The 24,220-nt window shown below is 38.4% G+C and overlaps 1 protein-coding gene across 10 annotated transcripts in view; it reads left to right on the top strand.

Moving 5' to 3' along the window:
- The window catches only part of ANKRD44 (ankyrin repeat domain 44), a 311,687-nt gene extending 296,740 nt beyond the window's left edge, over window positions 1-14,947 (top strand). For 7 of the 10 annotated variants that reach the window (XM_015458622.3, XM_015458620.3, XM_059878703.1 and 4 more), the window contains 7 exons: window positions 2,196-2,283; window positions 2,876-2,959; window positions 3,971-4,116; window positions 5,062-5,144; window positions 7,128-7,210; window positions 8,267-8,358; window positions 10,670-14,947. In XM_015458622.3, coding sequence (XP_015314108.2) covers window positions 2,196-2,283; window positions 2,876-2,959; window positions 3,971-4,116; window positions 5,062-5,144; window positions 7,128-7,210; window positions 8,267-8,358; window positions 10,670-10,917 — 824 coding nt within the window. In that variant the 3' untranslated portion in view covers window positions 10,918-14,947. The remainder of the gene's footprint in view (window positions 1-2,195; window positions 2,284-2,875; window positions 2,960-3,970; window positions 4,117-5,061; window positions 5,145-7,127; window positions 7,211-8,266; window positions 8,359-10,669) is intronic. The other 3 variants (XM_015458628.3, XM_059878718.1, XM_059878717.1) reach the window with 1 other exon arrangement.
- Window positions 14,948-24,220: the final 9,273 nt, after the last annotated feature.

The raw sequence follows: 24,220 nt of genomic DNA, 5'->3' as shown, positions 1-24,220 counted from the left end.
TTTTCACACATTTGTAGGAGCACCTTGTCTTAGAGTATGAATCCTCTCTGTGTTATGTGTGTTGCAAACTTTTTTTTCTCAGTTCACTATTTGTCTTTGCTCCTTGTTAATGATATCTTTTTCCATGTAAAGATTTTGAACTTTTGTGTAGTTGAATCTGTGAGATTTTTTCTTCTCTGGTATGTAGGTTTACAGTCTTGCTTAAAAAGATCTCCTACCTCTAAGCTTATATGAATATTTTCCCATATAGTTCTGTTGTTGTTCTATTGCTAAGTCCCGGTGGACTGTATTAGCACGTAAGACTCCTCTCTTTTCCACTGTCTCCCAGAGTTTGCAAATTCATGTCCATATGTTTCTTACTGTGCTTCTGTTGTTTTATTTATCCATAATCAATTCTTCTATTAAAATTTTCACTTAGAAACTATGATTATTGGGTCCAGAAAAGTTTTATGGTGCTCTAACTGTATCAGTTTAAGATCTTTCATTATGTTTTTATTACGATCCTCTTTTTTTCATTGGTTCTGACCTCAGTAAGAGTCAAATTTTCCACTTTTGCAGTTTGGTTTTGTTCCCTCCCGGCCATTGGAGGATTGTGATTTTTTTTTTTTTAATTTACTTGCTAATGGGTAAGGTCACCCTAAGCCCCATGTGAGTTAAGCTGCAAGATCTATCTAGCACTGGAAAACCTACAGGAGGGGGGTGATGGAGTGCCAGTGTTGATTATAACAGCAGGTGGCAAACCTCCCACAGACCACATTTTCTCCCGTGTGGAGTTGGATGGGGCGGGGGTGATAGGTCTGTCTGTTCTAAGACCTCTCCAGGTACAAGCAGGGGAAGGGGAGCAGGCCTCTCCTAAACAATCCACTGGAATCTACACTTCCAGTGTAGTCTTCCAGATTGGAGGTTTAAGCTCCCCTCTTCCCAGAATCTCCTTCACTGAGCACTTTGAAACACTGAAAGTCATTCAAGGATCCCCAGTCCTACCTACACAGACCTTTACATTGAGATTCATATAGCCTCCAAGAAATGGTTTGTGTAGGTGCTGCCCCAAGCTAGGTCCTTCAGGGAAATTCATAGTAATAGAGAGGTTGAAATGTCTGGGAATATTTGAGTGACAGTTGGATATAGTTAGAAAGCTAAACAGTATAACTGACATAAAATTAGGGGATTTGTATGTTCATTACTTCATACACTTCTCAGTCCTCCTAAAAGCAAAGTTTCACTTTTTTTCTCTATAGGTACAAAAAAAGTTTGACTTATTTTAGTACTTAAAATTGTTCAATCAACATAATTCTGGGGTAGATCAGAAGAGAGCTCTAATTTAGCACATAACTCAGCCAAGAAGAGGTTTCCAGGGCAACAATCCATATTCCAAAGCCAAATAGCTTTACCTTCTTGCCTTAACAATTGTATGAGAACATTGCTTCACAAACCTCATGTAGGTCCTTTATCAAGTAAATTTCCCATCATCCTGTGACATCAATAGGGCAGGTATTCCTTCTCCGATTTTTTTATGTGTAGGAAATGGAGGCTCATAGATCACATAACAAGTAAGCTCACAGAGCTGGGGCCATACTTAAATTCAGTTGATTTGAAAACTACCTGCCATTTTGTTGAAAGTAATTATTCACATTTGTTCATCTACTCACTAAAAAATACTTAGTGAGTCCATACTATTTGCCAGGAACTGTTCTTCAGATCAGATCAGTCGCTCAGTCGTGTCCTTGGTACCCTTTTAAATACCATATAGTGTTTTACAGTCAAAGCCCTTTAACCTGCACTATGATAAGTACTGTTTTTTATCAATCACATCTTCCTCCCTTCCCTAGGGTGCATAATTTTAAGTGAACCTATTCATCTGGGTAAAAGGGAAATTTTCTGCTCTAAATATGGACAAACTGAGGCATACCTATGTTAGGCACCTATCTACTAAGAGCTGTGAGTATGGTAGAATTGTTCCGCTTGCAAATGAGGTCTCTTTCTCGTCACTGCTTAATTTATTCATTATATCTCAGAACACCTATAAACATAGTTAAAAACATTTTGACATTTAGTGAATTTTATTCCATGGAGAATGATCATTCAGCCAATTCAGGAAAATTCATGGGCCAGAATTCAGTACTTAATGAAAAAATAGATTTCATTAAACAAAGTTTCATGTTAGAAGCTCCCTAAATTCTTTTGGTTCCTTGCAGGTAATGAAAACTGTATAGAGGTACTTTTGGAGCAGAAATGCTTTCGAACATTTATCGGTAATCCTTTCACTCCACTGCACTGTGCAATGTAAGTAGAAAAACTGGAAGTTAATGGTGTGGCTTGAATTCTTTAAACCACACCTAGGGAAAGGGCTTTTGGCAGAAGGAAAATGCTTTTAGATTACAGATAAGACCAGTATATTCCATTTTGCTGCTAAAGGCAAATAAGTCTGATATCAAAGTGTAGTATCTAACGTTAATGATTTTTCAGGAGCTTTTTGTGAAGTGCCGTGGTTCCAAGGTGGCTCACAAACCACCCAGGGAAACGGTAGAAAGGGGTGGACTGAGAAACAGTACCCACCATGTGAAGAGCTCTTCAGGTGTATCAGTAGTCACGCTTGTCTGCCAAATGCTAAAAATAAGTTGGGGTTAGCAATATTATCCCTGTGGATAATTAGAAAGACATTTTATTCCAGGAAGATTTCATATATGGTAATTTTCCAATCTTCGTAATGTTGAAATTCTTCTTTGGTAAATGAAACTTTTGCTCAAATTTTGTATCAAAATTTTTAAATGCATCAGATTATTAAAGATACAGTGCATAGAAAGATGGAGTAGGAGGGGATATATAATTTTTTAGAGAGCAATATTTTAAATTTTTAAATCTATTTTCATTTTAGAATAAATGATCATGAGAATTGTGCATCATTGTTACTCGGGGCCATAGATTCCAGTATTGTCAATTGTAGAGATGACAAAGGCAGGTAAGTGATCCTAAGAGCATGGCTCTTGTCTGTTGAATCTTAGCCTTCTTTGTGGCTCCATAGTGGCCAAACATCTATGTTTTTGATTGAAAAAGTAATATATATACATATTTTAAAAAATTAAGTGTAATAAATGACATATAAAGAAATTATCCTCTTAGTCCAAAAGCCCTAGCCTCTTCCACTGAGAAAACTACTTAAAACTGTTCTTTCTAAATTTTTATTTTCTTCCAAATATTGTATATAGATAACTACATAAATATATAAAAATATATATGTTTATATTCTTTTTATACAAATGAGAACATTCTATATTAATGTTCTCCTTTTAACATATCTTGGAGATCTTTCCACACCAGAACATATATATTTACCATATTCTTTTTAAAGCTTCATATTATTCCATTTACTGGATATGTTATAATTTAATCAGCTTGTCCTCCTTTGAAGAATATTCAAGTTGTTTCAGAATTTTGGTGTTTTAGTGAATGGTGCAATGAACAGTCTAGTACAAGTGTCTGTTTGCATGAGCAAGTGCATCTGGGAGATAAAAGTGCTAGAATTGGAATTTTTTGGTTCAAAGATCATAGTGTTTAACTTTGATAAATCATGCCAAATTATCCTCCCAAAGAAACCAACCATTCACATTAAATGATGTAGGCTTTTTTTTAAAAATAGCCAATTATCTACAAATCTAAGGCCTAATTTTGAAAGTATGTTTATCAATGATGAGAGAGGTCATTGGAACTCAAGATTAAAGGGTCAGTAAAGATGCTGATTTTATTATCAGGACCACTGCCTACACCCCCCAAATCTAGGGGTGCTGTTCACATAGGTGACACTTCAGTGTCTACCCTGAATGGCTTTTGGGGGAACCTGGTCACCATCTCTCTAAGCCAGTAAGTTTTAAATCCCTAAGATGACACCATGCACATGTTTCTCAGGCACATATAGAAAGGGAGTGTGTTAAGTTTATAGGACGCTAACATCATACCTGTTTTAAATCGTCAGGACACCACTTCATGCAGCAGCATTTGCTGATCACGTGGAGTGCTTGCAGCTTCTTCTGAGACACAACGCTCAAGTGAACGCGGCAGACAATTCAGGGAAAACACCACTGATGATGGCTGCTGAGAACGGGCAGGCTGGTGCCGTGGGTATGTGCTTGACTTGTGGGCTTGGAGTTTAGGCCTGTCTAAAACCAAAGGCATGTAAAGTTGGGAAAGTGATCATACTCTCGGTATATACATGTTAGAGAAGACCAGCATTGTATTTAAGCCACCGGATCTGCTGCTGCTGCTGTCACTTCAGTCGTGTCCGACTCTGTGTTAACTTGGTTATTGATAGACTTTGTCAATTAATAACAGTGAAATCTGTCAACATTTAGAAACCAAATAGAACAATAGAATCATTTTACTGGGAGATAACAAAACTGTAAAGACAATTAAAATTAATGCCTGTAGGGACTTCCCTCGTGGTCCACTGGGTAGGACTCCATGCTCCCAATGTGGGAGCCTGGGTTTGATCCCTGATCAGTAAACTAGGTCCTGTGTGCCTCAACTAAAGATCATGCATGCTGCAGCTAAGACCTGGAGCAGCCAAAGAAATAAAAATAAATTAATGACTATGGAATTTGGATTTGAATAGAACAACTATGGCAATAAAGTGGCTTCCCTGATAGCTCAGTTGGTAAAGAATCCACCTGAGGAAACCCTGGTTTGATTCCTGGATTGGGAAGACCTACTTGAGAAGGGATAGGCCACCCATTCCAATATCCTTGGGAGAATCCTCCCACAATGCAGAAGACCTGGGTTCAATCCCTGGGTTGGGAAGATCCCCTGGAAAAGGGAAAGGCTACCCACTCCAGTATTCTGGCCTGGAGAATTCCATGGACCATATAGTCCATGGGGTTGCAAAGAGTCAGACACAACTGAGTGACCTTCACTTTCATGGCAATAGATTGTTCCTTTTTTCTTTAAAAATATTAGTTATGGTAATGTGAGTATACAAATTTAAAAGCATTATTGTTTTGGTAGTAATTTCTTCAAAATGCATGTAATTAGCATGTAGTCTTAGTAACTATCTTTTGGCTTTTTCTGCAGATATTTTGGTGAACAGTGCCCAGGCTGACCTGACTGTGAAGGATAAGGACTTGAACACATCCTTACATTTGGCTAGTAGTAAAGTATGTAAATGGATTTGAAACATGGTTATTTTAGTGTAATGATAAAATGATAATAATAATACCTAAATCTGTCCATCAGAAGTGTGTGTATCATGGCTCTTAATTAAGATGTATGTTTTCCCAGGATGGTGTCATTCTCAGTGAAATCAAAGGGGGAAGCAAAGGGCAGACCCACACAAATGGGTTGATGGGCTATGCTTTTCAGGGAATTTGCCACTTGAATTCTTGACACAATCTGGTTTGATGCTGCCACTGAATCTGTCTTCATGGTTGTGGTATCATATTTTGCTTTTAAACACAGGTTAGGAACTTAGTTAAATGGCTTCTAAAATATAAGCAGTTCCACATGTTTTCATTTATTCTGCTTGAAGACATTGTAATAACACAGCCAAAAATACTCTTTTTTGAGGCAAATAAATGTATTCATTTAGGTATGCTTCTCTTGTCTCCCTTTTCTTCTGGTACGTAGTTCAGTGCAAAGAATGTGTGTGTTTGTTTTAAGAGCATCATGTTCACATATAGCTTAAGGTTCCTGCTTCTGTAAAAAAATAAATGTATGGTTTTATGAGAGTGGGATCATACTGTTGGATAACCTGCTTTCATTACTGAATCATATATTATGAATATCTTCCTTTCAGACATCATATATTATAGTGTTTTATAAGATGTATGGAACCCTGCCTTAGGATTGTGCTACCCTTGATTCAACCCATCCCTTATTGTTAAACGTTTCCTTGTTTCAAATATATGCTACTACAAATAATACTAATTGTAGTATAATAATCTGAATAAATCCCTAAATATGAAATTAGTGAGTCTAAGGCTATGAACACTTCTAAGACCAAAATGCCCTGTAATAAGGTTTTAACCATTTACATTCCACCAGCAGTACATGACAATGAAAACTCCATGGACACTTCTAAAATTATCTTTACGTGTTTCCCTTATAAGGCATTGTAATATGATGCTAGTTGACACCAGTGATGGTGGTTTGTTCCAATATCGTTGTATCATCAAAGGTGTTATCTGTACCCAGTGGTACCAGAAGTCTCAGCTATTCCTTTCATTGGTTACATTTTCCCATTTCATGATCCGCAAAAAGTGGGTACCACAAAAAGTGCTCAGGTTCCTGAAGTTCATGTCAAGTTGTGGTGTTTTCATGAATATAAGTACAATGCTTTTCAGACTTATTGTGCAAATGAATCCCCTGATAATCTGGTTCAAATGCAGATTCTAATTTAGTAGATCCAAGAGTGGGGCTTGAGAGTCAATATTTCTAACTCCCAGGTGATGCTGATCCTGCTGTTCTGTTGGGCCACATTTTGAGTGTCAAGGGTTTAGGAAGTGGTCACCCCTTAACCAGGCACTGGGCCTGAGGTTCCAAAAGGGTCTCTATTTTATTAGTTAATTCTTTAGATTTTAAACTATCATTAGTCATAACATATAGAGGTATCTTTTGAATGAGGAATAAAAGAATGACCTTTGCTGGAAAAGACTCTATTATATAAGGCAGCCAGTGATGAATGATACAGATAACAGGTACAATGGGAATTCCAGTGATAGGTGGATACTGAGGTGGTATTTGAAGGCTTGAGGAAGGAGATGGGACTTGACTTGTGTTTAAAAAGCTTTGTTGAAGAATTTAAAGGACACTCCTAATTCTACTCTCTGTTTATCTGCTGACCTAGCTGACATATAGCATCAACTTCAGCTCTCTGGACAGTAATTCTAAAAGTTATCGTAAAAATTATAATATTTTAGATCAGATTTATATTAGTCAAGTCCTAAAACACCTTATTTAGAATCTTTGAAAATCTAGGGCTGATTAACCATTTGCTCTTAGAAGAAAATGTATTATTCAGAAAATAGCCTATTTTGATATTAGGCAGGGAACACATGTTAAATTTAAAGCATACTGAAGTGATTTCCCCAGGACATTTCTGTATCTCTGTTCCATTTACTTATCTTTTTTTCCTTTGTTAGGGTCATGAAAAATGTGCCTTGTTAATACTTGACAAGATACAAGATGAGAGCCTTATTAATGCAAAAAACAATGCACTGCAGACGTAAGTGTGACTACTAAAGTGTGACTAAGTCTCAGATTCATAGTCATTTACTCGACCAACAATAAAAATGTGCTATATTCTAGGCTAGAGTTGGACGCAGTGATGAAAGACACAAATCTGGCTTTTCCTTTGTGAAGTTCATGGTCACTATCTACAATTGCTGACCAAGCTAGACATTTTTAGTTAGAAATTTTCTTCTGATATGCCTTCATAGAATTTTGTGAGGTCTGTGTTTTTCCTTGCTGATATTTCTAAGGTAGTACTAAAAATATAGTGGGTTGTTAGAAAATCTTATCAGCCGCCATATTTGAGGATAAACTATTTGTTTAAATGTATTGATTTTATGTATTCTTACTGGAAAACAAGTTTTATAAATCAGGTTCCCAGAATATGTTTGAAGCATTTAAGCTATTTGTGTTAATTATATTTTAATATAATTCAGTGTAATCCTTAGCATGAAAGACCCAAAAGCTGCTTCATTTTTTATTTTAGGAAATTACCTGTGCATTTGTTTTAAGGGCAAAGAAATATAAGAATTTTTTTCCATTAAGATTTTTAAGCAGAATAGCAGAATATATTGTTTGACATTATTCTTTAAGATATTCTAAATTCAATAAAACTTCCTTTCATGCCTTTAGTAATAACAAGGTTTAAGATTATGTATATGGATGATAATGACATCAGTCATATTGATTTCATATTGATTAACTGTGTGAAACAGTGATTCAAATACTGATGTAGAAAGCAAGGGGTAAAGAACCTTCTAGAAAACACACCAGAACTTGAGTTCTTTCTCTGGCTCCCTGTGACTTGTCACTAAGGTTGTTTGAGGTGTAAAATATTTGTACAATAATATCTGCAGAAGAATTTGGGCCAATGTGGAAGAACAGTTGGATCTTTAGCTCTTCAGAAATCTTTTTTGAAAAAGTAAAAATACTCGTGTTATTTATAGATTCTCAAGTCCTTTCTTTCTTTCAACTACACAGACTACTCAAAATGCCATATTCTCATACAAATATGTATTGCGGTTGACACTCGGTGTTGTCTTTTTTTCAGACCCCTCCATGTGGCCGCACGCAATGGCTTGAAAGTGGTCGTTGAGGAGCTGCTGGCCAAAGGGGCTTGTGTACTTGCTGTAGATGAAAATGGTAAGTGGGAAAAGTAAGCCATTATTTCAGGTGCCAATGCACCTGCTGTGAAGCCAGAGGGAAATGGGAAAGCCAGGAGCTAGTTTAAAAAAGCAGTGAGAACTCTCTTTCCCTTGGAAGTTCCCTGTGTGTGAGCAGTCAACAAGGATAATTTGTCCTGTCTGTTGTAAAACACATAGTCTCCCTGCAGTCCACCAGCGCCTTCCATATGCATGTCATGTTAGCAGCTGGTCTCAAACTCCTCAGCATGGGGGTTGAAATATGTTAGATACACTCAACTTGGTATTCGAATGAAATTTTAACTGCACATGCTGAAGAGTTAGGGATCACATGTGTCATGGGTGCATGCTCAAGGGCTCAAATTAAAACATCTTTGTATTTCAGTTCATTCTGAGATCAAACCTCTAGGTATTATTTTGCAGAACAGATCAGAACTTGTATTTTCAGTATGGATATTTGGGGAATATCCAAAAATTTTTAAATGAACATCTAGGCTTGAAACCTTCTTCTGATCTATACCACATTTCTTTTCTGAATGAACTAACTCTTAACAGAAGCTTTCTACTCTGTTTCCTAAGAAATTTAGAAACTCATGAGTATGAGAATTATATTAAACTACCATGCCTTTTAACTTTGGGGAGCAAAAGAGGAACTTCTGGATATTTATCAATTCAGTAGTTTTTTGAATGTGGCATTAATTGTGGCATTTAATTCAAGTATTATAAAATGTATTAACATAATTCAACTGCTTATTACAGGTATTGGAATTAGCAGCTCATGCCTATTTCTCAGAAGTAAGCAGCCATATGACATCATTAGCTGACTCCTATTAGTTTTGGTTTTGCAGCCCCATTTATCCTAGCATGTACCCCGCTCTGTCCCCAACCTGACTCATGTAGGAGATGCGAAAAGTTCTCTATTACTCCATCTCCTCAGTCTTCCTGCCCCACCTTCCCTCACCTTCTTATTACCACTATAGGTATATACATTAATACTTTAGGGTTGGAGTTTTCTCCAAAATGACCCAAGAGACCAGAATGAATTAGTTTTGCCTTTCTGCAGTGTAAGTCTGCTATATCTGGGGCTTGTTCAGCCCATAGCAAACTCAAGAATAAGTGCACCAGGGTTATATAACCACAGACTATATCAGAGCTTAGCTACACCCTAAAGGCCTAGGAACATTTGGGACGATTTTGTACCGCACTGCAATCTTAATTACTTATCACAGACCTTTGTGGAATGGAATGTTAAGGTATCTGTCCATTCTTGTTTGTCTTCATACCAGAGAGAGGACTTGTCTGTTAAGCGGGGAGGGGAGCAGAAATCAGGTCAAGTGCTAACAAATGATACACAAAAAATTAAGATTTTTGAGCCAGTGCCTCTGAATAAAATGAGCCAGTGGTTAGTAGAAAGTTTAGCCAGGAGAGTGGGCAGGCTAAACCTTTCCAGCCAATAGAATAAAGGTTGAATAAGGGTAGACTGAATCGAAGACTTCACCTACCTCCCCATGGCTCCTGCTTCATGTGTTGAAATAGTTGTCTCTTCCAGACCTGACCCATCAAGTTCACATAGTAGAGAATGACATGACTCCATGGCACACAGCAGTCTCCCCATACCTGTTACATTTAGGATTTGGGACTTTGGCTGGTGGTGTTGACATTATTTAAAATTCTGTTTAAGTTTCTTTTAAATGATAGTACATTTCACCACAACCAACCAGTGCTGTATCTCATCTACTCAAATGATTCCATTTCTCTAGAACCAGCTTCCTGGTGCATTCTTCATGTAAAGTATATATAAAGTGACAAAACAGTGTTACTGACTCTTACAGACACCTGATTCTCAACACCCTCTCTAATCTGACGGAAAGTCATTGTTCTCAGAATGAGAGTGCCCTGACCCCAGCCCAAGGCGCATGGTGTGCGTGCTCTCAAGTGGAAACAGCTTTCTGATTGTCCTGTGGCTGTTTTTGTTTTTTGTGGAATTGTGTCACACACACCACCCCCCCTCATGTTTCTGTTCACTAGATGAAGACTGGAATCCTGCCTAACTCCGGATAATATAGTGCTTGTTGTTGTCATGTAAGCTGGGGAAGAAAAAAAAAAAACCCTCCATCAAATGTCTACCCCTTCCTGGTCCCCTCCAGCCTCACCCCAAGCATGACTTGTGGGAAGTAACTCCTTTTGCCTGGCATGATTTCTAACTCGACATACATCTCCACGTGTGAGGTCGTTTGAGATGTACTGTGGGACGCTCACGCCACTTCTGGATTGCCCGGACTAACCACTGCCTTGTCTGCATTTACGCCCAGGTCATACCCCGGCCCTGGCTTGTGCTCCTAACAAAGACGTGGCTGACTGCCTGGCCCTCATTCTGGCTACCATGATGACTTTTTCTCCTTCCAGTACAATGACGGCTGTCAACTTCGTTTGTTTTAAAAAAGACAGTTTGAGCAGGACGACCCTCTCCAACCTGGGTAGCATGGTTAGCCTGTGCAGTAACAATGTAGGCTCTGAGGATGGGTACAATGAGAATGATTCTGATTCGGAAACTTTCTGATTTTGGACTGTAGAAGCTTTTCCTTGATCACCCATGTTGGAGGAAGGGAACAAAGCTTGAATTCCAGATGTATGTTGTGTTCAAGTATTATTATGGGCCGAGCTTCCAGAAGCCAGTAGAGAAGAAATTAATCAAGCCCAGGGAAAGCAGCTAGGCTGTAGGGCAAAGCTCTCACACAGTTGGGCCTTGGTTTTACTTTGTTTCATGTTTTCCTTAGAGCTGAGATACTTCTGTGAAAGTCTACCTCTCATTTTAAATATGGAATTTAAAAAAAAAACATTTAATTATTTTTCTTTGGGGATAATGCAACAAAGAGGGAGATTTTTTTTTTTTTTTCTTTTTTTCATGTACTCACTCAGCAGTGAGTTCTCAAAAGTGTATCGATGTGACATTCATGTCCCCAAGGAAGGGAGGGAAGGGCTGGATAGGAGATGCCTCAAACCTCTGCTCAATTTGATGTTTACTTCCTTACTAGAAGCCAAAGGTAGAGGTGTTCATCTTCAGAAATAATGCCTGTAATAATCTTTTTTAAGGGAGTCCAATTATTCATAGGCTTCCCAGGTGGCACTAGTGATATCCTCTCTATAGTGTACTGAAATATCCAGAACTTCTTTTTGAGGATTTTTAAGTTGCCAAATGAAGGGGGAAATCCACTGAAAATTGAACTTGCTCTTTTCATTTAACAAAAATATGGCACCCAGTGCTCCCTGTAAAAAGCCTGTGACTAATTTTCACCAAATGATTGAACCAGAATCACTTCAATAACATTTCAGGTGAAAATTATATTGCACCGAAACTTTTGAGATATATGCAAATATGAAACTACCCTTTATTAATTTGTCTGTAAATCAAAATACTAACTTTATTAAAAACATAACAGCCATCAGTATTGTTCATCAGTAGTGAAATGTTATATGAGCTTTTCGGTCAAAGTCATGCTCAGTGAGTGGAAGTGTGACTCCAAAAAAGAATGAAGTGAAAGCACGATGTAAAAATGGGTGAAATGGAAATTAAAGCCGATTAAAGTTGCTTCCTGATGAAATCATCGTAGTGAACACTGTGTCTGCTCCCTCTCCTCTGCCAAAGCTTCTAGGTCAAATGGACCCCGCTCCGCACCTGGAATAGCTGTACAAAAAGAAGAATGAGACTTTAAATTACACACGTACACATGCACATGTATATGTATGTATTTATCTGTGTCTGTAGTTCATCAGCCAGCTATACACGAGGACCAAAATGCTTCAGTCTAAAATTGAAGATTTAAATTGTTTTCCTTCAAAATGGAAGTAAGAACTGAAATAGCTTTTCTATGGAGTTAAAATGTAATCTTTTTGCGTAAGTCTTTATTGTATTTTATATTTCTTATGACACAGATTTCTAGCTGATGGCTTAACATTTGTAACTAATAATGTGTTTACCACAGCTTAATTTTTTGCCAAACTAGAGAAAATGTTCATATACTTTGATGTATATGTGTTTGTATTTATTTGAAATGAAACAAATGCCGAGGAAATATCCATTGTTTATTCTCTTTTAATTCTTACTTGGAATAACGAGGAAGCCGGAAAATATACAGAACTTTTCCTGGGCTGGCCTGCATTCCTGAGGGCAAGCCCAGAAATTCCACTGCTAAGGTTTCCAGCCGACCCTCAGGTTCTTCCACATCGGTTGAAAAAAGGTACAACATCCATGACTCAGCCTGTGTGTAGCCAGCTCAGAGCTTAGAATACACTGCAGTCCTTATGCTTTTCTTCGAGATGAAAACTGAAGTGGGTAGTGGGTCATGTGCACAAAGAGGGCCCAAAGAAAGATACGGAAATTATCCTGAATGTGCTGAAAATCTCATGGTCCCAGCAGCCTAATGGGAAACTCTGTCAGTGTGTGGGCACATGTACCAAGAAGAGAAATACAAATCACCAGCTCATGCTATTTTCTACTTGAGGAAGAGACAGGACAGAAATATGTTGCATTAGAGTACTGCTCTCCAATATTTTATAATGGGTTCCATTTTCACTCTGGAAATTTCTATCTTAATGTATGTGAGATATTTTTTAAACAGTGTCCTAACATACCTAGATCAAATACAGATACCATACTATGTATTTCATCTAACTGTAAAAGTCTTCACTCTGTAATATTCTGGATTTTATTAAAAATTCATGTTGGGTTCTTCACAAATGAGAACTTGTTCAAAGGACTTATAAGAACTGGTATTAGTTTCATTGAAACCTTTTGTTTCACCACTGCCATTGTTTTTTTTTAATTCTTGGTGTTGTGTTCCTTTCTTTTCTCTGTCCTTTTTGTCTGCTTGGAGATGAGTTTTGAAAAAGTGGATAAATTGTTAATGAGCAATAATGACCTTACCTTTACCAAAACCCTGAAAGTAAGGGAGCTCTAACACTGCAGAAACGTGATATATTGTGGAGTCTTTTTCCAGAAGTGAATGGAAATCTTGCTCAGTTGGCCTTTAAAGCAGGAAACGCGATGCCTGATTTAATGGTGAAGCAGCGTTACCATTTCTCCTATAGAGTAGCACAGAGAACAAGAAATATTACGGCAAGGCAGTGACAGCTCTGCGACATTATCTCTGGAGCTGCGTTCTGACTTTTCCCCAGTCTCACTGCCAGAAAGGAGGAGGACAAAAGAACAAAATAAAATCATGCCGTGAATTGCTTATTGAATCTCTCTCCCCCACTCTCTTTCTCTTTCTCCCTCTTCCCAAGACCAATTTTTTTCCCTTAAGGAACGACTTTAAAAACTGAGTTCTGTGTTTTTCACTCACATCTCTTAGAAAACTAGATTTGCCACATAGCTTTCTAAGAAAAACAAAAACAGAAAACATTGTGCTTTTAATTGAGTCTTGGTTGTTTTGTGCTTTTACCTAAATATGTTATTTTTAGACTGTATTTTAACCACAGCCACAGGGATCATGTTTCATTGCACTTACCTATTTGCCATGTCTGCCTATCCTTGGTAAATACATTACTATCTCCAAATTGCCTAAAATCTGCTATGATTCTACAGTAAATAGCTCAGGGGATTTCTATTTATCACTAATAAAAGGGCACCATAGTATGTTTTGGTACTTTAGGCAGTAAACAGCTGCTGGGTTTATTATTTTATTATTAAATTAGGACAAGAACATCAAATGGATTTGCTGCACTAGTAATCTTTGTACTGTTGAGCAACTTGGTTTGCTTATCTGTTGTGTTGGTTGAAGAACCCATCCCTTTTTTTTTGTCGTGTGATATGAAGTTAGAGTGCCTTTTTATATTTGTATATTCTGAAAATATTCTGTGAAATGTTTTGTATTTTTTTTCATTTGAGTGTTATCAGAGCAATATAATACCAGTGAGTTTTCATTTCAGCCTTTCTTTGAATGTATAAAGTGTCTTTTTTCCTCTTTCCCCTTTTACCTGCTTTGAAATGAAAATGAAGATGCTGAAGTTTTCTATAGGAATTATGTTTGATTTTGCAGTGCTAAAATGCTTTCTTTTTACAAAACCATAAACCATAGGTCAGTGTTATAGGGGAAGAGCATTTTAAGATAGTGACAATCTGAGTGTGTGTATAAAATGTAATTCTATGCGTTTCTTATGCAGTGACCTAAAAATTCAATGCAAATATCTTTTGTTTGGTAGTTTTGTCTATATATTTTATGCTTTAGCATGTGCAATATATCTTTGCAAAACGTGATGATACAAATCTGGTGCCAGTGTTATATTTTGCATAACATATTTGTAACAGCATAAAATATTGTTTGATGATTTCAGTGGGATTTTGTCTGTAATGTTTTCTTATGAAAATTGGAGTTGAATGACTCTGGTAAATGCCATGACTATAAAAATGAGGAAATGACTTTTAGTTCAGTGAATGACTTTGAACCAATTGGAATCTTCTCAAGCACAGTTTAATACTTTTTCAACTACTGAATGCTAATCATGTCATGAAGTACTTAACTGTAATATACTATGGAAATGCATTCAGATGGTTATTTTTCCAAATAAAAGCGGTACAAATATTGTTGCAATTTGTGTTGTCTTTAAATTTTCCAGTTATGCTAATTTTGCCAATTATTATGCTAACTTAAACTTTTATCCCCTACTAAAGCCAAATTAACCTTAAACTTTTAAAATAATCAAGATAGAGATATATTTTCTATTTTTGTTTATATAATCACAATTAAAGCAAAATATTTCAGACAGATATTTTATGTTTATTTTACCTATTTATGCCGCCAACATTTTTTATAAAGCAGTTAAGCTGGCTTACAACAAAAGATGTGATAAACTGGAAACAGGAAAATTAGGACAACAAAACAGAACTCAAACTACAGGAATTCTAAATTTAATGCAGTGGTTATAACTAAATTTGAGTTTGGTCTAAATTTTCTTATAGCTGAAGTAAGAGGGAGAAATGTGATTAATAATAATATATAATTATTTATATAATAATGTAATCTATATAATAAAGTCTACAGATCACATATATCAGAAAAGGAGAAACCTGTTCAGTTCAGTTCAGTTCAGTCGCTCAGTCATGTCCGACTGTTTGCGACCGCATGAATCGTAGCACGCCAGGCCTCTCAGTCTATCACCAACTCCCTGAGTTCACCCAAACTCCTGTCCATCGAGTCAGTGATGCCATCCAGCCATCTCATCCTCTATCGTCCCCTTCTCCTCCTGCCCCCAATCCCTCCCAGCATCAGGGTCTTTTCCAATGAGTCAGCTCTTCGCATGAGGTGGCCAAAGTATTGGAGTTTCAGCCTCAGGATCAGTCCTTCCAAAGAACACCCAGGACTGGTCTCCTTTAGGTAGTGGTGGCACCCACAAAATTGTGAAATAAACCGTGTTTATCTTTGTTGCTGCCGCCACTACCAGGGTCTTAAGTTCATTCATTATTCATTCATTTCAGTCGCTCAGTCATGTCCGACTCTTTGCGACCCCATGAATCGCAGCACGCCAGGCCTCCCTGTCCATCACCAACTCCCGGAGTTCACTCAGATTCACGTCCATCGAGTCAGTGATGCCATCTAGCCATCTCATCCTCTGTCGTCCCCTTCATAGTAACACAAGACCCAACTTTTCAGCACTGTCCTTAAAGATATACATAGAATTACCTCTCCATTTGTCTCACCATTCAAATGGTCTCTCCTTGGGTAATAACTCAGGAACAGTCCCTAGAAGCACTGAGAAACAGATTCCTAAGTATGGAATGTTCAGCTGATGAAAAAGAGATTGCAGCGGCACATGGGGAGGGAGGCACATGAGGGAGTTTCCCGAGTTCCTCAGATCACTGTGTCCTAGAATGTTAACAGTTCTCACAGTCTAGCTGAATCTGATTACCACCTTTTTCATGAAGACACTGAATCCCAGAGAAGTTATTTAATTGCTCAAATTTGTGTGTATTAGTGATCTGAATACACATTTCTGTCTGTAGGTGTTCTCTCTTCTATGTTGATCTGCCATACCATGTTTTGTGGGGTTTTTTTTTTTTCTGCTAGAGATGTTCAGAGAGGTATTGCTCTCTGCCTTGCCTTACTCCTTATTCAAGTATATAAACCTTAGTGTTTTTCAATCTTGAAGACTGTAGAGCAAGACATGGAACAACAGACTGCATCAAAATTGGGAAAGGAGTACATCAAGGGTGTATATTGTCACCCTGCTTATTTATATGCAGAGTGCCTCATGCAAAATGCCGGGCTGCATGAAGCTCAAGCTGGAATCAAGATTGCTGGGAGAAATATCAAAAACCTCAGATATGCAGATGACACCACCCTTATGGCAGAAAGGGAAGAGGAATTAAACAGCCTCTTGATGAAAGTGAAAGAGAAGAGTGAAAAAGCTGGCTTAAAACTCTACATTCAAAAAACTAAGCTCATGGCATCCAGGCCCATCACTTCATGGCAAATAGATGGGGAAACAATGAAAACAGTGACAGATTTTATTTTCTTAGCCGTGAAATTAAAAGACATGTGCTCCTTGGAAGAAAAGCTCTGACAAACCTAGACAGTGTATTATAAAGCAGAGACATCACTTTGTTGACAGAAGTCTATGGTTTCTTCAGTAGTCATATACAGATGTAAGAGCTGGACCATTAAGAAGGCTGAGGGCCAAAGAATTGATGCTTTTGAACTGTGGTGTTGGAGAAGACTCTTGAGGGTCCCTTGGACAGCAAGGAGATCCAACCATTTAATCATAAAGGAAATCAACCCTAAATATTCATTGGAAGGTGAATATTGATGCTGAAGCTGAAGTTCTACTATTCTGGCCAGCTGATGTGAAGAACCAACTCATTGTAAAAGAACCTAATTCTGGGAAAGACTGAAGGCAGTAGGAGAAGGGGACAACAGGGGATGAGATGATTGGGTAACATCACCAGTTCAATGAACATGAGTTTGAGCAAACTCTGGGAGATAGTGAAGGACAGGGAAGCCTGGCATGCTGCAGCCTGTGGAGTCACAAAGAGTCGGACACAACTGAAAGACTGAACAAAAAGAGCAGTGCTGCATAAATAGTGACTTAAAATAGTGACTGAGGGACTTCCCTGGTGGTCCAGTGGTTAAGAATCTGCCTAACAATGCAGGAGACATGGGTTCGATGCCTGGTCAGGGAACTGAGATCCCGCTTGCCTCAGGGCAACTAAGCCTGTACACTGCAGCTACTGAGCCCACGTGCTCTGGAACCTGTATGCCAACACTAGAGAGTTCATGTGCTGTAATGAAGATCCCACCTGCTGCATGTAAGACCTAAAGCAGATAAAAAAAAAAAAAAAAACTCAGTGACTTAAAGCAACAAATGTTTATCATGTCACAGTTTCTGTGAGTTAGGAGTCCAGGCATAGTTTAGTTGGGTCTTCTGTCACAGGGTCCCTCACAGGTTATAATCACAGTGTTGGCTAGGGAAAGCTCTATTTCTCAGCTTACACATGTGGTTATTGGCAGGATTCCTCATGGGTTGTTGGACTGAGGGCTTCAGTGCCTTGATGCAGTTGACTGACCTCAGTACCTTGTCAAATGGGCCTCTCCATAGGGCAACTCACAACGTGGCAACAAACTGAGAAAAGCCAGAGAGAAAAAGAGCAAGATAGAACTCACAGGTTTATAACTGAATCTTCAAGTGACATTCATTCAATTTTTTCCATAGGCTATTCATTAGAAACAAGTCACTAGGTCCATCCCACATGCACAGTCACATCCCACCAAAAGGTGTGAGGTGCAGAAGGCAGGAATCACTGGGAGCTGTTTTGGAAGCTATTCACCACCCTGGCTCTGTTAGTGTCCTTCAAGAGTGTAAATTCACACCAGGATCACTTTTTCCCAGTCATTACTAAGGAGCTTGTTTACTTGACTTCATAAATTCACCCATTCAGGAGATACATAAGGATCTCCTAATTTCACTTGTGCTCTTATAAGCAAGCAGAAAGGGAATAATGGCCTCTCACTGAGTGATTATATTGTTGGACATTGATGTGGCACTTTGTCTCCAAACTGCTTGTCAAAGGATTCCTCTTTCTAATGCCATTCTGTAGGTTTAGATCCCTGTACATCTAGCCCTCACTTTGCACACTTAATGTGTTCCAGAATTAGCTTGCAAGGCACAAAGGCATTAAGCTAAAAGGCTATTAACACAACATAAAAATATTGTAGATAAAAGTACTGTATGAATTGTCTCTAGCAAATTTCATACTGAAGGTACATTTGCTGTAAAATATAAAGCAGCCACGGAGAAGGGAATGACACCCCACTCCAGTACTCTTGCCTGGAAAATCCCATGGACGGAGGAGCCTGGTAGGCTGCAATCCATGGGGTCGCTAAGAGTCGGATACGACTGAGCGACTTCACTTTCTCTTTTCACTTTCATGCATTGGAGAAAGAAATGGCAACCCACTCCAGTGTTCTTGCCTGGAGAATCCCAGGGACGGGAGAGCCTGATGGGCTGCCGTCATGGGGTCGCACAGAGTCAGACACGACTGAAGTGACTTAGCATAGCATAAAGCAGCCAAGATAATGACTGTGCCACTCATTCATTTTCAAGCACTCCAGGGGGTGATTGAAAATGTGTGGGTCTTAGTGGTTGGCACACTGATTAGGGAGTGGGAGGGCTTGCTACTAGCATTTACTTTACTTGTGTCAGCATTTGCTGGGCCAGGGATGCCACAGGTCCCGTTCATCCCAACATTCAACTCCCCACCCCCCATGCCACTGTGCCCCCACCTCACTGCTCATCTGCTCACTCTCCTCCCATTTCTGAACCATATCTTCATCACTTTATTACTTGTGAAGCTAGCTATATTTTTAAATCTGTCTTCACAGGGAATTGCATAAGCATGCTGTAATATACATCCGCTCCTAAAGAGCGCGCACAAGCTTAAGAAAAAGGACTTCAGAAGGCAATGTCAAGTACAGGTTCCCCAGTTGTGTCCTTTTCTAGGTGAGATTGAATGTAGGTGAGTGGAGAAAAGCGCTACACAGATCTGAGACAGATATTTAATTCCTTTGTTATTAAACACTCAAATGCATGCCTGCACATGTATGTTTCTTGTCTTAAGCAAGGAATGATTGCATCCTCTTCACAAGTGGGGAAACCCTGCTTATAAGGACAGAAACATTTTGGCCCACAATTCACAGCAGGATCTGGCAACAGCATTGTTGACTCACGTGGTTCTCTGAGCCCTGCTTGGTGGACAGTTTCTAAATACCATTTTCTACCTTTAAAGGACAATTTAATGAAGCATATTTAATATGTAGAAGAGTTTTCTAGTTTTAAAAAGTAAAAATGTTGAAGCAGTACTTACAGCATAAAAATCTCACCTGTGTCTATGTTCAGTTGATAAAGTACCCAGCAATTTGAAAACCTGAAACAACTCATATTTCTTATAGTTGGGTTCCATAATTACAAACATCTAGGTTCAAATCTGCATGGCAAGATACTGCCAGCCATATAGCGATCAGAGGAGAAAACAGGGAGAGGGGACAGTGCCAAGAACCAAAGGCAGGAATGAGTGCGGCATGTTCCGGGAACAGAAATGGGCCAATATGACCAAAGACTTGTGGGGTAAAGAATGGTGGTATGAGATGAGATCATGAGTGGTCTGAGGCCAGACCCTATAAAACTGATCTAGGAGAAAGGAGTTTCTATTTTATTCTTAATGTCATAAAAAATCTACTGAAAAAATGTAAGCAGAAGAATGGCTGTGGTCCTATATCATTTTTAAATGATCACTCCCGACTGCTAAAGGAAGGCAAGAGAGGAACCCAACTGACTGGTTAGGTGGCTAGTGCAGTACTCTAGATGAGCAAAAAACACGGTGGCTTGGATTGATACGGCAACAAGAGAAATAGAATGTGGAACAATTTGGGTACTTTTGAAGGCAGAGTTGATGGACCTTTCTGATGGTTTTATATCAAGTAAACAATATAGAGTTTGGGGGAGAGGCTGGGACTGAAGTCATATGAAATTATAAGGAGCAGAGGGATTGCCTTGGGAGTAAATGTAGAGAGAGATGAACCATGAATTGTGGGCCCTCCAACATTTAGACACTGGGAAGAGATGGTCTAGCAGAGAAGACCAGGAGAGAGTGGCTAGTGAGGCAGGAGGAAAAGCTAGAGATCTAGATGTCCCTGAAACCTAGGAAATAAAGAATGTATGGAAGGAGGGTCAGTTGTACCTACTGTCTCAATTGCTTCTGGGAGGTCAAATAAGATATGACACAGTGAGACCACTGGATTTGGCAACATAGAGTTTATTAGTGACTTTTGCAAGAATAGATACACTGGAGTGGTAAGGACAACAATCCAAAGCGGCTGGTTTAAGGAGAGAAAGAAAGAGAAGGTAAAAGAAAGAAGAAAAATGAGGCAGTAGCTGGAGGAGGATGTAGACTAGAGAGAATGTTTGTCTTTTAAGATAGGGGATGCTATACTATGTCAATGCTAAGGGGAATGTCTGGGAGTGAGCAGGAAGAAGGTGCAAGAAGGGATGGGAAAGTTATTTTAGAAAGACCATTTTAGAGCAGCAGAGGAAAACTGATTGAGTAGGGTTTAGTACACTTGAGATTTATGACCATGAATTTAAATGGTTATCAGTAATCCTGGTAGGTTTTTTTCATCAATGTTGGTACAGGCATAGAGTAAGTAGATAGTGGAACTTAAACAGGGACAGAGCTCTGCCAAATGAGTGCAAGGGGAGTTATGGAACTAAGATGCATTCAAGAGACATGATTATATAGATCGTGGATTCTAAACTGGGTAAGGAGGGAAATGAAGACGTGAGGGAGCTGATGGATGGTGAAAAAGTAGCCCATCACTGGATTGAAGTTCTTGGTAAAATAGAGGAATTGTTGAATTATAGCACCAGAGTTGGTAAGCTAAACATGAGGTGCTTGAAGTGAAGATTTTAGAAGTGGTACTTTTTTATATTGATGACCAACCTAGGTAGCATATTCAAAAGCAGAGACATTACTTTGCCAACAAAGGTCTGTCTAGTCAAGGCTATGGTTTTTCCTGTGGTCATGTATGGATGTGAGAGTTGGACTGTGAAGAAGGCTGAGTGCCGAAGAATTGATGCTTTTGAACTGTGGTGTTGGAGAAGACTCTTGAGAGTCCCTTGGACTGCAAGGAGATCCAACCAGTCCATTTTGAAGGAGATCAGCTCTGGGATTTCTTTGGAAGGAATGATGCTAAAGCTGAAACTCCAGTACTTTGGCCACCTCATGTGAAGAGTTGACTCATTGGAAAAGACTCTGATGCTGGGAGGGCTTGGGGGCAGGAGGAGAAGGGGGCAACAGAGGATGAGATGGCTAGATGGCATCACTGACTCGATGGATGTGAGTCTGAGTGAACTCCGGGAGTTGGTGATGGACAGGGAGGCCTGGCGTGCTGTGATTCATGGGGTCGCAAAGAGTTGGACACGACTGAGCGACTGAACTAAACTGAAGTAAGGAACATAATCAAAGGAATGGATGGTTGAAAATGATAGAAGGAAAAACCATTGGAGATGAAGTAAAAAAACTGAAGAAGCCAACATAATAAATGGCTTGAGAACCACTTAACATAGAATTTGAGCAGAATTGATTAGAAAATTTGGCCACTTCAAAATATCTATTATTCAGATATTTTACTTTAATACACACTCAAAACTGATTTATTATCAGACTGATGTTTGTTTCCAGGATGAGGATGAAGCTTTTAAAGAAGTAAGAATGGTCAAGTGCATTTCTGTTTAAAAAAAAACAACAACCAGACCTTGACTGGAATACAATGACAGGTTTTATGACCATATGGTTTAACCTAAATGTGTTTATGAGGCTCTTCAGAAAATAGGACAGATGGCTAAGAGCTGCAGAGTGAATGAAAGAAGTGTGTGGAACAGACAAACGTCTTAGTGATCACAAAGAAAAATTCAATACTTCCCAGTGGGCCTTCCACAGAGGACAAAAGACTAAATTCATTGGAATTCTGTACTGCTCTGTAAGTGAAAACTGAATTTGCTGTAAAATACTAACTTATCCTGAAATCTCAATTTTTAACAACAAAAATGTTAATTTGGGCTTATAATTCCCCTCTGAATTTCTCTTTTCAGAAATGTCTTCTCCTTTTCCAAGTCCATGCTATAATTTTATGTTGCTTGACATGTTTTATTAATATGTTCTTCAGGCCTAAGATTTATTCCTTGGTATTTTGTTATTACTTAAAATCTGTAAAAACTGTTAGAGGACTGTTAATGGATAATTGATGCATTTTCTGCTTAACTTTATTCACAAGGGTTTACATATTAGCATGTAAATTATAACTAGGCTGCTAGGCCTATTTCATTTTGGCATTAATGCTACCAAAAGCTGATAAAGGGCTCAGTTGGTACCATCTGGAAGCTTGATTTGTGATGTCACAGCTGACACTAGAAGTTAGTTTGAGAAAACTAATTAATTTCTCACATTTCAGATATTGAAAAAGAAAAGTCTTTCATGATGCTAAGAGTATTTTGCAGAGATAATACCATATTTTCCAGTGTATATTAATTCCAGTAGTCTTATTTTCCTTGCTGTCAGCCTCATAATCTGATAGAGACTTGGGTAGTGCAAAGCAGAAAATATCTGTTAAAATTCACCTATATGTTTATAGGTGCCTATATATTGTATGATCGTGGGCAAAAATGTGGCAGGACTTAACAGTGTTAAAGCAGGAAGGTATAAGGAAGTAGTGAAATTGTAGCTAACTGGAAAAATGTACTTGACATAATTTTAAATTATGAAAATATAAAATGTGGAATATACATTTATTGTAATATAAAAATATTACAAAAATAGGTTAAAGTTGATATGTTTATAAATGAGAGTTAGAAGGTAACATAAATTAAAACATTGATTTAATTAAATGACAGACTTGTAAGCAACTTTTGCTTTGAATTTGTGTTGTTTATTGTTTTTACAATAAAGTTTTTAAAACAAAAGGAGACTGGGATGCATAAATAGAGACTGGGAGGTAAATTCCTCGTTCTAATTAGTGCTGGGTTAATTCCATTCATTAGAACCAGCTCTAAGCTCCCTAGTTAAAGAGGAAGGAAAGACCCTTGAAGATGCTCCAATAAAAACCACAGATATATTAAGAATTGAAGAATACATCCTTTGAGGAAGAGTAAAATGAACTGAATTTGAACAGCTTAAAAGTTTCCTTAACTGTAAAATATGGCGATTTGACTCAGTAATTTTTCATACCTTTTCAGCTCTGAATTTTTAAATTCTTAGATCTGTTAGTCAACAGAGTAACTGCCAATTGCCTACAGCATCTGAAGCAGTAAACTGGGCATATGCATATGCTTGGGAATAAACTTGGTTGTAGGTTGACTACACTAATAGTCCTTCCACCAGATGAAGAATTCCTTTTAGATGACAGAGATTAAGGACATGTGCCCTTCCTCCTCTGAGCAAGAAAATCAATGGGCTTTAACTACAGCAGAATGAATTTGGTATCATGAAAAGCTATCTGAAAAAATGTGTAGTAAATGTAGATGCGGTTCAAACAAGACTGATTGTCAAGTCCCTTCACTGGAAACTTTCAGGATCAAGGTGGTCACTCATCACTCTAGGATGGTGTTAGAGAGATGTCAGATGGCCAGTGTGCTCCATAGCCTAGAACTCTTTCAAGCACCATGTACTACATCTCTACCAGTTTGTTTCAGATACTCAAATGTATGTCCTCTCTTCCTTGAATAGCCTGTAAGTTATCATGTTCTGTGCCATCAAAATCCATTCCATCCTCAAGATAAGAACAAAACAGACACCCTAGATTCCTCTCCTTTGTTATCCT

The sequence above is a fragment of the Bos taurus genome, chromosome 2, assembly GCF_002263795.3.
Source record: "Bos taurus isolate L1 Dominette 01449 registration number 42190680 breed Hereford chromosome 2, ARS-UCD2.0, whole genome shotgun sequence".
Lineage (NCBI taxonomy): Eukaryota > Metazoa > Chordata > Mammalia > Artiodactyla > Bovidae > Bos > Bos taurus.
The sequence above is the reverse complement of the archived record's forward strand: the minus strand, read 5'-3'. Positions and strand labels throughout refer to the sequence as shown.